Genomic DNA, 13,713 nt, shown 5'->3' with positions numbered 1-13,713 from the left:
TTTGAGAGCTTTCATGCCAGGCTGCCCCCTGCCTCCTTTAAGAGGAAGTGCACACCATCTTTCATTCTTGTCTTGTCTTTTTATTCTTTATATTTCCCTGCTTCTCTTGTTCTACACTTTCACACGCAGTATGTCTGATCAACAGTAGATAGATTAGAAGCAAGATCGATACAGGAAGGCAAAGTGTTCCCTGTTCTTTTCTCATCCCCCTCTAAACATTTCAATTTTCTGCAACTTCCCCAGGATATGAGTAGGTGAACCAGGAGAGTCGGCCTTCTCTCTACATGTTTACAGTGCTACTTTCCTATTTTTCACAGCAGAATACCTTCAATATTGAGAAATCCTTCACCTTACTTCGTCTGGAGAAAGGATTTTATCTTTTTATTTTTTTACTGTGTGCTGCTCCCTACATTACCTGAACTTTGTGGGTTTTGAAATGACGAAACCAGTTTTTCTCTCTACCTCACATGCAGCTATACAAATGAATGCAAACTAGGGTGTGTTCACACATTAAAATCTGGGGCTGTGCAGCATGATCACACCTTGTAAAAATATTCCCTCAAAGACACAATAGCCTAGCAGTTATGTCTGCTGCTATCGCCATCTCACATCAAAATCACAATCACCACTGTGCTCCGAGCTGCCATTTCCATTTTCTGCCCTCCGTCAAACAAAAAAAAAAAAATGTACCTTGTCACCAACGTCTCTTGGTACATGCAACTTTCCTCTTCTAATTCAATGCGCCACACACATCCGTCAGATATAACTGGCGGAGGAGAGGGCATGCCGAGACAGCCATTAAAGGTTCCTAGCTGTCAAAGGTTCCCCTTTGTGTAGTGAGGAGCGATATAAGTGTCGTGCTCTTATCAGGGCTTCCTGTGGAGTTTGCTCTGCATCCTGTCCACTTAGAGCCGCTCCTCTTTCAATGAAGTCGCATTGTGTCTTTGTGCATTCGTGTGTGTGTTTATAAATGTCTGTGTGTGTGTGTTGCCAAGTGAGTCATTTTTTTATGCTGTTTAATCAATTCAAACTATAGGTCAAGTTCTGAAATGGGAATCTTTTTTTTGTTGAGCATTAGTAAATCGCTAATATGAATGTCAGTGAAAGAATAAAAAAAAAATGTGTATGGGACATAAAGACATGGCAATTTTACTAGCATGGCGACCGAGATGGTTTTGAGATCTGAGCACAGCATTCCTGATGTCTTTCAGTTACAGTTTCTTCTTTCCAGTCTGTGAGGTTTAGGGGAAAACTGAGTAGCAAAGTTGACTTTTTTTTTTGTTGTTGAAAGACTTTCACACGTGGAGCTGATAATTTCCAACCAGGTCCTCCTCCTCTTTCTCCTCTGTGTGACATGTGTGGATAGAGGGGAGGTGGAGTGAACGAAAAAGAAAAGTAAAGGTAAATAAACAAACAATCAGCCGCAAGCTTGTTCTGGCTCTCCCTCTCTGTTGCCCCTCATTTGAAGCCTTATAAATCAGGCTTCCACCCTGAGACAGGGTGTTAGCAGGCCTCCCAGACAACACACACACAGACACACGTGTGCATACAAAAAGCCATACTGGTCTGCTGCTCATTAAGTTTGTGATCAGACCATCGGGTGTGTATGAACTGCCACATCCAGTATGTACGCATAGAAACATCCATAGGTGTGTCTGTGTATGTGTGTGTAAAAAGAAAAAAGAAAAAGTAGGAATAAGTGCACCTTGTCTCCACCTGGAGCTCAGCTTTTCTACATATGTTCATAAAACATGTACAATACCTGTTGCAGCTCCCCAATAACCCCATGACAAGTGCACTCTGACTCCCCCAGATGGAGAGAGGATATTAGGCTGAGGAGTATGCACATGTGTGTGTGTTTGGGGGGGGGGGGGTTGCCTGGTTAGTTTTCAGCGACTGTTTTCACACATTAAAGAAAAGGCCTGGACTCCATCAAGCCAAGTTTTTAAGTTGTAAACTGGGAGCAGAAGAGACAGTAGGTGGATTTGTGCGGAGCGTTGGAGATTATTAAGGATCATTTATAATTTTATAAAAGATGAGCATTACCGCATTATTTGCTTCTGAATATGTCCGTGTGCATTATGGGAAACACAAACAGGAACTAACTTTTGCCACTTTCACATTCAGTGAATTTATTTCTATAAGCGGAAGCCGTGGACCAAAGTTATTTTTTTAAAAACATAGGTCAAGGTTTTGGGCAGTTATTTTTAGCCGAGGCCCCTGCTGGCATTGTTATTCTAAAGAAGGCACCGTGAGCGAGGAGGATAAAGTCACACCTTGGCTCAGAAGCAACACAACATTACTGTTACCTCAACCAAGTGTGCGTTCGCTTTAAACTGTCGGCCCACTCGTACAAACTGCACTTCCACACCCCGATCCAGACACTTGACTTATTTACTTGCCAAACTTGTCACCTGCACCCCCACCCACAAAAATACACCTTCTGCACACGCTTACTCAGACAACAAGAACATGGCCATTCACACTTTACGAGCTGGGGAAAAAACATGAACATGCCTTTAGAAAAAGTGCCAGAGAAGTTCACGAACTTTGCACATCTAAAAATGTCAGATGGCTTGTTGGTTCTTCTCCTTCGCACCTCAGTTTCCTTCAGCAGACATTTGCCTGTGATTAGGAGAGCAGAGAGTCAAGCTGGAGGTCAGCGCTGAACTCGGGCCAGGCTGATTGGTTGTTGTAATTAGAGGAGTTTCTCTGTCTCAGGCCAGTTCTCCCGGGAGGATCCACACAGGCTCTCAGTATCACATGCAGTACAGGGTCGAAATCGGAGCCTGGCTTGGTGGAGAGGGCAAGCTTGGGGGTTTCAGATGCCCCCAGATTCCTCTCCAACTCTGTCCTCACATATACGCTCAAAGTATTTCTGCATTTTCTGGCTTTCTGTGTCACAGACCTACAGACAGTTGACTAATCCGAAACATTGTGCTTTGGCAGGTCTTCTTCATATTTCTCATTTTCCATCATTTAAAATGTCTCCTAAATAAAACTTTTGTTGAGAACAAGGTTCCTCTTATCTCTACAGAAAAACATACGGCTTTGTTGTTCCCTTTTGGTTTCCCCCTCACTTTTCACTTCACAATAAACCCCTCTTCTATTATTCTGCTCCTCCTCTTCCTCCTTCGCCACTACCTCCATCCTCCTTCATTCTCTGTGAATGCGGGTAACATGAAACCCGCTCTTGGAGTCTCAGGGGGCTGCAGGGGTTACAAAGGGTGATCAATATGTGCCAGAGAAAGTCTTTAGACAAGTGAAAGAAGCCACAGTTTGTCTACTCCCTCCTCCTTTCTCTCCTTCCTTTTCTTGTTGTCAGGATTGACAAGGTTAGGTGGCCCTAACACCCACTGACATGCCAGCTGTGTGCGTCTTAAAGTTAACTGCCATCAAACTCCTGGCACAGCCTTCTTGTTAGTGTCGGTGTGTCCCCTACAAATATTGAACATTTTCAACTTCCCCTTCATAGAAAATGTCACGTGTATAAGAATTTTTAGGGATTTTTTTTTTTTTCCAGTTGTTTGTTAACTATATACACCTAATATCTTACCTGTTGCTCTCCAACAGGTGGTGGATGACATGGGTAACGTCGAGTTCGCACTGGACACGGGCCCAGACGCCACCAGCAACAGCTGGCTCAAATACGTCCGCTCTGCCCCATCATTTGAGGAGCAGAACCTCGCCCCCTGTCATCTCACAGGAGACCAGGTGAGTGACACGACAACACTGTCCTGCTTGGATCTGCGGTCCATATACGAAAAAAAAATAGCACCGTGCTGTCATCGGTTGGCAGAGAGGAGAGGCAGATATTGCTTCCCATCCACTAATAGCAGACACTGAGTTGATGTGTGTGAATGGGTTTGTGTACAAGTATGTGTGTGTCAGTGTTTACCATTGTACTAGAAAAATGTGTGTGCTGTAATGACCAAGGAATGGCTCTATTGTTTGTCTGTGGCTGGGCCGGTTGCCAGTGTTGTTCAGAAGTGACCCATGAGAAGAGGCTGAAGAATAGTGTGACATTCCCATGATAAACAGGCACGGTCTTCCTCTGTGGAGTTTCTCTTCTTTTTTTGCTTTTCATTCTTGCTCTCTTTAAAGAGAACTCACCAAAGCTTTGGATGCCCATTAAACTCCAACTACTTAACTGTACCCTAACCCATGCAATGTGTTCTGCTGCAGTCTAACACCACGATTCTTTGTTGAAACAGTGGTGGTGTTACTCTACTTTTGCTTGACACATATTTCACTTTCAGGTCAATAAGTGGTACGATAGCCCACCAGAAAAGTAAAGACTTTTGAGACAAACTGCGCATCTTCACTTTGAATTCTTGCAATGAGAATAATATTAAATGAGACCACAATAAGTGACAAAAGTGGGACATTAGCCAAATGCATCCATATGACTTGGCTGTGTGTTTCCACATTCCTGTCACTCCACTCTTATTTGTTTCCTAATCCCTGCCTACATGGCTCATTCCCCTTCCTGTCTCAGTCTCTGGCCGCCTGTTCTATGCTGACTTCCTTCTGTCTTCATGTCTTGATCTGCCACCTGTCACTCTGTCACAGCGAGGGGACAGGCTGGTGTGTCCATTAAAGCTTCAGACATCAAGTCTGACCGATCAAGAGAAACGGGGGCTTGGACCAAGTAGGAGCAGGGGACACAAAGGGGCCTCCGAGATTGACAAGCACCAATTGGCTGGCAACACCAACCTGCCTAATCCTTTTAAGATTTTCACATCAGTGCCCCCTGCCACTGCCACACAATGTCACAGAAAGAATCAGGGCACCAGCAAAAATTATTAGACCAAAAAAAAGCCATGTGCACTATCACTTTTTGATGTTCTGCACTTGTTTGTACTTAGCAAAAGCCTTTGATTTGTTTGCCTGACCAGTTGCTTTGTATAGTGGCTCACAGGTATGACTCTATCATTTATTTACAAACACTGCACTAACACACACACACACAAACACAAGCACATATATACAGTCACTCAGAGCTAAAATTTATAATTCAACAGACTTTTCAGTGATTCTTATTTTACCTTTTTTGTTTTTTGTATCGGCATGCACAATGCATGACTTTATGGAAATATGTGCACACCAGGCGAATTCAAATGCAGGCAGTAACCTTTTAAAAGGGAAGTGGAGAATTTATGTGTTTGTTTGTCATTAATGATGTAGGGTGAACAAATGTGTGCATGATCATACATAATTTAGACATTAATGGTCATGCAGTAATTTGGCTTTTTTTTTTTGTATCTTCACTCCCATTTCCATCAGGTTTCTGTGGAAGTGCTGTGGGTTTAACAAGACTAATGTGTGTATCTGTACTTTGTATCTGCACAAAGCCAGTCAGTTCATCATCTACTCACAAACTCACACACACAGTACGGCCAGCAACTTTTCTCCCCCCGAAATCTGTTTGCAGTTTTACCCTAATGAAATATTCACACACCTTAAATTATGGCTAACAAAAAAAAAAAAAAAAGACCAATCAACAATTTCCTATGAGTGTGTGTCTTTGTGTTTGTGTGTGACTGTGTCCACCCCAATGAATGAGTTCCCTTTCATTCAGAATGATAAACAACTGCCTAAAAACTGGTGCGTAAGCGAGCCCATTCAGTGGTTCTAAGGCCAAGTTGCATCTTGTGATTTAAATGGCTGAGAGAGAGCAGTGAGTGGCGTGTGAGCGTGCACGTATATTTGTGTGTTGGGCGGGCAGTTGATGAAGGTTTAAAGAGGAGATGAACCTTGTCCACCTTCTTGTCAGGCCTTCATCTTTTGTGTTTTGGAGTGGAGCTCTTTCTGATGCCGTTTGATCTGCCCTTCTACACTCGGATGGATCCGTCAATTCATACAGACTGTTGTGTGTGTGTGTGTGTGTGTGTGTGCACGCACACGCGCTTGAGGCCACAGTAGGGGGATTATTGCGGGCCCTACGGCTGGCAGTGATCGATGAGGCATCTGTCTCCCGAACACAGGACAGAGATGGGAAGAGGTCAAGACAGATCTGAGAGTGCAGGCCTTACTGTAGAATACACGCACGCACGCAAACAACACCCAGATTCCAAATTCTGCAGCCAAATATTAATTACGAATTGTAATTAAGATTTCCTTAATTAGTAACTGGTTGTAGTCATTAAAAAAAAGAGACTATAGCGTGATGTTTGCTGATAATGTTCTAATCTATCATTTTCATAAAAAATGGATGTCATTAATATAAAAAAGTAACTACTTTATACATATGAAATGCATTATATGCATTAATAATTAGCAAGATATATTTCACGTAGAAAATGTCATTTAATGTGAAGTGGGATTGTTCTTTGTGTTTTTCTCACTGTGCCTTAATTCATGTTTCACGTGTTAAAAGGTTTTTCTTTCTTTTTTTTTTTTGCTGTAAAAACGATAATTGAAAACAAATTAAAATGACTGACAATAATTAAGCATTGAAAAGAAATAATAATAATAATAATAACCACATTTTAAACGTATTGTGTGGAGATTAATGCATATTAAAAAAAAAAAAGATGTTTGTATTTCACACAGGTTGGACTTCAGCCTGACTGAAACTGTCGTTTCCAACACAAAATTTTCTCGTTGTTAGAGAAATATTTGGAGTAGAAAAATGTGTTAAATCTATTGCAAACAAAACTTAAATAACATCAAAACGGCACGTGTAGGCTGCGTTTTTTTTTTCCTGCGTGGATGTGTGTTTGTTTGTGCGTGTGTTGGAGTGGCTGATAGAGTAAGTGCAAGTCCGTCAAGCTGCTTTATCCATTATTCAAATCAATAATAGATTTATCAGGTGGCCAAAGCGGCGGCTGGGATCGGAGATGCGGGGAGGGGTCTGCGCCGCAGATCCCTCAATCCTTTTGGCTGGAGATAAGACGAGGAGGAGTGGCCGACGGGTAACCGAGAGAGCACCAAGGGGCAATCGGGAATCACTAATGAGAGAGAGAGGGAGTCTGAAAAGAGAGAGAGAGAGTACTAGAGAGGCTCATCATCATCATCATCAAAGACGCGCTCACTGACTAGATTAGAGAGTGGCTCTGCAGAGGAGCGTTGCGCTTCATCCCGCTGGAAGGAACGATCACCCACCGTCCTCAGCGGCGCTCCCGGCCGACCCGCGACCCCTTCTCCCCGGCCCTGACAGCTGCAGCGTCCCGCTCTCTCTCCGGCGCACTTACTATGGGTTGTGTCGCCAACTCCTCCGGGACTGAAGTGCTACTGCAGCTGGAGGCTCTCCGCAGCGCCGCGCAACTTTCTCAACTCTTTCGGCTCACGGAGAAAAGAAAGGTCAGGTCAAAAAGTGTCGGGAGACTGCAGCAAAGGCTCCGTGTGTTTCCTAGAACGATCAGAATGCGTTGCATGATGATAATGATAATATTAATGATAATAGTAATTTGACACAGATTTGCTTCTTGTGTACTCTCTCCTCCTGAGCACACTAAGTCTTGAGAGTTGAGTTTCCCCGGTCTCCGTGTCGGCTACATGTTTGTGTGTCAGACTGTGTATGAAAGTGTGTTTTTCCGTCCTTCTCCTGGTGACAGTTTTCGGTTGGTGCAGAGCGCCCCCACGTGTTCAAACATCACTTCTTCAGCATGTATGATTGGCCGAGGGTGTCTCATTGGGATGAATGAAGCCGAAATGTTTTTTCGCTTGTTTAATTTATGGAAAATTCTGAACGTTGACTGCGATCAGTTTAAGTATATGTGTATATATATATATATATATATATATATATATATATATATATATTAGATTACATCTGTATGTATAAATTCAGTTTGACAGGCAGATGTCGGACACTCAACAAGGCCTCGGCTCTGAATGGCCTCGGATTTCGCCAAACTCTTAATCCTGTTTTACTTATCTTGTTGAAAGGGGGAAGGAGGGGAGCAGCAGCATTAATTTAACACAGTAAATGAGCTAAATTAAAGAGGAATTGCTGTGTGCAAAGACCTGATATTTTCAGATTTACTGCAGCTGTCGGCTGCAGCTGAACTGTTTGTTTATTTTGGTTTCATTTTCCTCTCAGCGCAGCATTTATGCAGTCTGGATTACTTTGTTTTTTTTATGTCTGAGGAGCGTACTTGTTCGTATAAGAGCCCCGTTTTTTTTTTTTGTTTTTTTTTTATTCTATTACACTTTATTGAATTTTATGTGGTTTGTAAGTGATTAATTATTTTATTTGTTTCGAAATTTCTTGGAATGAAACTTACTTATGTTATTAAAACAGAAATACATTGTAAAATATCCAACATTTCTAAACGAAAAAAACAACAACTCTTCAGTGCACTCAAGCATTTCAGACAAATTAATTTTTTTATTTTTTTTACTGCCGTGTTGATGTGCTAATATTACCCACTGCAGCATCGAACCGTCCTTTAAACGTGATGATACATTCGAGCGCCTGGACTTATTTGTTCCATCTTGACCTTAAGTTAAAAGTCTCTCTCTCTCTCTCTCTCTCTCTCTCCTCAGATATATTACAAAGCTGTCCGGGACATTGAAGCAGGGGAGGAGCTTTTGGTGTATATGAAGGACGGTATTTTCCCTGAGGGATCCATGGCACCCAACCTACAAGGTAAGATTAATGCGCGTCATTAACGCACGTTTTAAACAAACTCTAACCTGCATCCTGTGCCGCTCTCGCGGCCGCCACAATCTCTCCTTCCAAGATTTTTTTTTTCTCCCCAACGAATGTAAATTATTTGAACTTTGAAATTAAATCCCGCATTGAAGCATATGACTGAAGGCCGGTTTAAGCCACTTGGCTTGCCAGTAACGGGGGACACAGAATACACTAAAGGATACAAGTCTGGTTATTGTGCGCTTCGCAATATTGCAGCGTAACCCTCTCCCTCTCTGAACAACGGCGTCACTCTCCATCTGATGTTAACAGATTCCAATTTTTCTTTTATTTTAATCATATTCATTTTGTGAATGAGAAGCCCAGATCACACATTTATTGGCCTGCTCTGCAGCCCCGAACACAGCACGGGAGCAAAGAAGCGAAAACTCGTTCAGGCAGAACAGAGATTGGCTATCTAAGGCCTTAATTTTGTCGAACACGCCGGTTAAAAAAAACCCGGATGTTTGTCAGTGAGAAAACGTTATAGATTTATTGTCTTATTCTGTAGCTGTTTTGTCTCTCGGCAATACTCCGGAAATATCCCAACCAATAATGACATCACAATGTGGGGGAAAAAAATAGAAAAATACCGTTTAATTATGATGAAATAATAAAATTAAAAAAAAAATACTAACACTCCTATTGTATTTCCAATCAGTGTAGTCCCCTCAGTAACATGTATGTGGTTTATAAATAGGCTTGTGGTCTTCATCTTGATTAAACCTGGATATATAGCAGAGCGTCTGATTTACAAATGAAGTCGTTTCTCCTGTTACAGCACCCCTGATGGATGGTTCAAACGACTCTATTCCTTCTAACCCAAGAGCCTATAGTAACATTCTCGGTGTCCAGTAAAAAGTTTAATTTAAACTATTTAAGTCTATGATCACTCATATCTTTTCCATGTGCATCCGCGAAAACAAAAAAAATCGATACATATATTTTGTCTACTGTACAATGAAAAAAAAAAATCAGACTAGAAGGAAACCGAAGTGGCACATGTTATCACTGATTGTGTTTTTCAATTAGAATGTAACATATTAAAAGTTGATTGACTGATCTATCTGGCTGTCTATCTCTCAGTTTGATCACTGCGTTAGATCTCCTGTCTTAAGTGCTCTGCTGCAACTTGCTGTGAACTGTCATCTGCAAATTGGTTCACTTTTCAAAGTGTGCCCCGTTTATAGCTGCCCTCGTCAACCCTTCTCCTCTTTGAGTGGGTAACCTGACTCACTGAACTTACTACCTTTCAACCGTCCCTCTACATTGTACGTCAGACTGAATATGTCCAATATTTTATCTTACAATCTAACTTGGGCAGCTGTTCACCATAGATCTGGGCTTTGCTTTCAAACCTCACTGGAGCAGAAAAGCAGCCGCAGTTCCGCTGTGTTTCTTGAAACATCTTGGACTTATTGCGGTGGAGTGCTGTTGTCAGGTAACAATGTTTAAGTTGTGTTACTGGAACCAAGGATGAAAAAAAAAAAAAAAACTTTTACTTGTCATTAATCATAAAATGATGGAGAGAGAACAAGATGCTCATGAAATGTTCTGCAGGCCACCAGGTTCCCCCGCAGATTATGCACAGATCTCCGTGCCAAAGGAACGGAAGAAAACAGGAGCTCAAAGAAAGCTTGTTTATCAATGAGAAGCAGATCGGCATGCCATTTGGTGTGCGTTAAAATTGAGCAGGGTTATGAATTATTTGTTCAGTTCGTCTGTGGAATACAATAATAGGGAAGCAGACGGAGAATATTCCACCTGCCAAAGTGTGCATGTAAGAACCAAAGTATTTGGCTTTGCGTATTGGTGTGAGAGAAGGATAAAAGGCAGACAGGAGAAATTTGTTACAGGTGGTTTATAGTTTGACGATGAGTGGTTGTGGGTAGGAAAGACTGAAAATCCTAAAAATAGCAGGACACGGAGCACATTTTGTGGATGTTTTGTGCTCTGGTCTCCGTGCATTTGTGTGGTGAAGAGGGCGGAAAGGTAGCAGGACTGTGTGTGAGGTTGCCAGTGCAGCCCTGCTCTCTGCGTCTGGCTTATCAGGGAAGGAATTTGAAGTAGAGGACTTGAGGAGTCCCCAGAGACCTCACCCATGCTCCCAGATTAGCTGCTAAACTGCACATAATTGTGCCTCCCTTCGTCTCCCAGAGAGCTATTAGTCTCCACTTTATAACCCCCCACCCTACCCCCACCCCACCCGTGCAGACCAGACTAAAAAAAATCCAGGCACACTGACACGCACAAGCAAGTGCTTTTGTTTATGTACATCCTCACAGACATGCACATTGACAGACATTTCCTTTCACTCTTCAACGTTCATGTTCCCTGCTACACGAGGAGTTTACAGCATGTACAGAGGATTTTCCACTCATTCAATTCTGCAAAAATCTATGAGATGTTTAAGCTTCAGAGCAAATCATGACCAACCCTCTCACATCCACTCTCTGTGAAATACGTGTACACACCAATGTCAAAGAAAGCTAGTTAGTTTAGTATTTGGGCTCAGTGTAATGGTCCATTGACCAGAGGGTCATTTATTCCTCTCCCCAAGGTTAGACACACTGATGTTGCTACACTAATGCCCTTTTAATGTTTCCAAGAAGTTCCAGCTGGATAAACGGTCACATGCAGTAGAAAACAGGTGAGCCATGCATTGTAAGTCATTTTGGATAAACTCATTTTGTGCAGCTTGAATTGATGGATGGGTGTGTATAGCGTGTTGGGGGGCCTGGGGGGGGGGGGCAACTCAGGCAGGGGCTGCTTGGTTCATGGCAAGAAGGGTATGTCAGGTTGGTGGTGAAATCACCATGGGGTTGGCGCCGCTGTGCCCCTGCTTACCTCCGTTTCTTGTGACTCAGTTTCTAAAATGTTCACAGAAACATAAGCACGGACACACACATGCACACATTCTTGCATGTGCACAAAGACGCTCCGCTGGGCTTTCCCCTGATCTGTTGAACTTGGCATCTCACTCAGGAACTTGCTATTGAAAAAGCTCCTCCAAGTTTTATGCATTTGACCTTGCTGGTGAGAAGTATTGTAAAGGTTATCAACATGGAAGGGGAAGACCAGCCCCTATTGTTTCCCCTAAGCGCCATTACACCTCTAGTCTCAAGCAAACACTTGCTTTAACAAGTAATTAACTGTGTTAATGAAGGCTACATTTCACTGCTAATTGATTTCCATTTTATGTGGATGTCAATTGCAGGATTGTTACTCTTACCATTTGTAAAACCAGTCTATTTAAGCTGTAAGTTAAACACAAAAACAGAATAGATTTCTTGTTGACTAATGACAACATTTTCTAAAGGTTTTATTCAAATGGATACTTAAGTCTTCTTCTTTGGAAACATGCAGCTGACAAGAGTTGGCAAACACAATTATGTAAATCATGCTGGTGTTTAAGCCAGAACACGACTGAACGTCACCCATTAATGCTGTAAAGAAAAAAAAACAATAATCACAATATCTTTGTGAAATCTTAAAAAAAATCTTGCATATTAAAAATGTTCAGTGACATCCCAGAACTTTTGACTCCATTTGCAGATAAATTTCCAGAATTTATACATTTTTATTCATCTGTAGTGTGTGTACATCTGTGTGCTTTATTTTATTGTTTCAGTCATTCTGTATTATAAATAATGAATATGAAAAATGTTGGTGTAAGGAATATTAATGAATTTTGTACACATATATTCACTGTTGCACTCCTTATATACTCTATAAATACTATGTATCGCATGTAGTTATATTTTACGATTCATACAATGGCTGAACAAATCTGTCTGTGTGTTTGTGTATGCAGACGAGCAAATGTATCGTTGTGAAGACTGCGATGAGCTTTTCTCCTCGACACTTGAGCTCCGGCGGCACCAGAAGTATTCGTGCTCCAGTGCAGGCTCCATCTTTGACGCACTGAGGGAAGACTTCAAACAGGAACGTGAGGACAGTGACGAGCCCATCCACGAGTGTAAAGACTGCGAGAAGATCTTCCCAAATGAGTACAGGTACATAGTCCACACTTCATAAAAATGTGCACATTCATCCACTACTCTCCACTTATCCAGTGTCTGAAATCTGACTTGTTTGACTTCCTGAATTCATTGATACGCTTGTGCTTTCTTTATCAAGTCTGGGGCAACACATGATAGTTCATACAGAGGAGAGGGAGTACAAGTGTGACCAGTGTCCCAAAGCCTTCAACTGGAAGTCAAACCTCATCCGCCACCAGATGTCACATGACAGTGGCAAGCGCTTTGAGTGTGAAAACTGTGATAAGGTACAGCACACCCGGCACGTAAGTTGTGCACAGCACACACAGGCTTTATCTGTTTTGGTTTTTAGGTCTTATTATTGATGGTTTTGTACATAGATTTGGAAGTTCTGAAAGTTCAGCATACCTTCAGTAGAGATATTTTGCAGGGTTGATAATGTTTAATTACATTGTATTATTATACTCCTATTTTACATTTCAGGTTTTCACAGATCCCAGCAATCTTCAGCGCCACATCCGCTCCCAACACGTGGGGGCACGTGCTCACACGTGTCCTGAATGTGGCAAGACTTTCGCCACCTCATCTGGCCTCAAGCAGCATAAGCACATCCATAGCAGTGTCAAACCCTTTATCTGTAAGTAAGGGCCTTGGAAGTTAATGATTGCCTGTTTTGTAAAAACTTTATTTCATAATTCATAATATTATCATTTGGTAACTCCATCACTTTGAAGTCTTTGGTTCTCAGTTATACATTCTGTTTACATTTCCAATGCAGGTCCGGGGATCATATTTATATAGTGTTTTTTCTTTTAAATGAATGCTTTAACGATTTGCTTTACAGTTATGAAAAGATACAACGATGAGGTGATGAAACCTATCTTTAAGTTCAAAGACTTTTGTATATGTATTTAATGATGTTTGTTATGTGTTCAGTTTTTATTTGTCAATAAGACAAAAAATGTAGATGCAGTAAATCAAGACTGATTTAGCAGTTTTTAATTTACTAGAGTAGTTAGTGTTGTACAAAGAAAGCAGTCCCTTCATTTTTCAAAGGTTTTAATAGTCTGT

At 41.7% G+C, this 13,713-nt stretch overlaps 1 protein-coding gene across 10 annotated transcripts in view; it reads left to right on the top strand.

Moving 5' to 3' along the window:
- Nucleotides 1–13,713, top strand: part of prdm16 (PR domain containing 16) — a 171,989-nt gene that overhangs the window by 144,596 nt on the left and 13,680 nt on the right. For 6 of the 10 annotated variants that reach the window (XM_075476441.1, XM_075476440.1, XM_075476445.1 and 3 more), the window contains exons 4-8: nucleotides 3,574–3,714; nucleotides 8,494–8,596; nucleotides 12,456–12,657; nucleotides 12,782–12,947; nucleotides 13,126–13,279. In XM_075476441.1, the coding sequence (XP_075332556.1) occupies nucleotides 3,574–3,714; nucleotides 8,494–8,596; nucleotides 12,456–12,657; nucleotides 12,782–12,947; nucleotides 13,126–13,279 (766 nt within the window). Of the gene's footprint in view, nucleotides 1–3,573; nucleotides 3,715–6,995; nucleotides 7,306–8,493; nucleotides 8,597–12,455; nucleotides 12,658–12,781; nucleotides 12,948–13,125; nucleotides 13,280–13,713 lie in introns of those variants that run through there. The other 4 variants (XM_075476450.1, XM_075476442.1, XM_075476446.1 and 1 more) reach the window with 2 other exon arrangements.

Source organism: Odontesthes bonariensis, chromosome 10 (assembly GCF_027942865.1).
Source record: "Odontesthes bonariensis isolate fOdoBon6 chromosome 10, fOdoBon6.hap1, whole genome shotgun sequence".
NCBI lineage: Eukaryota > Metazoa > Chordata > Actinopteri > Atheriniformes > Atherinopsidae > Odontesthes > Odontesthes bonariensis.
This window is presented reverse-complemented; position numbering and strand designations above follow the sequence as displayed.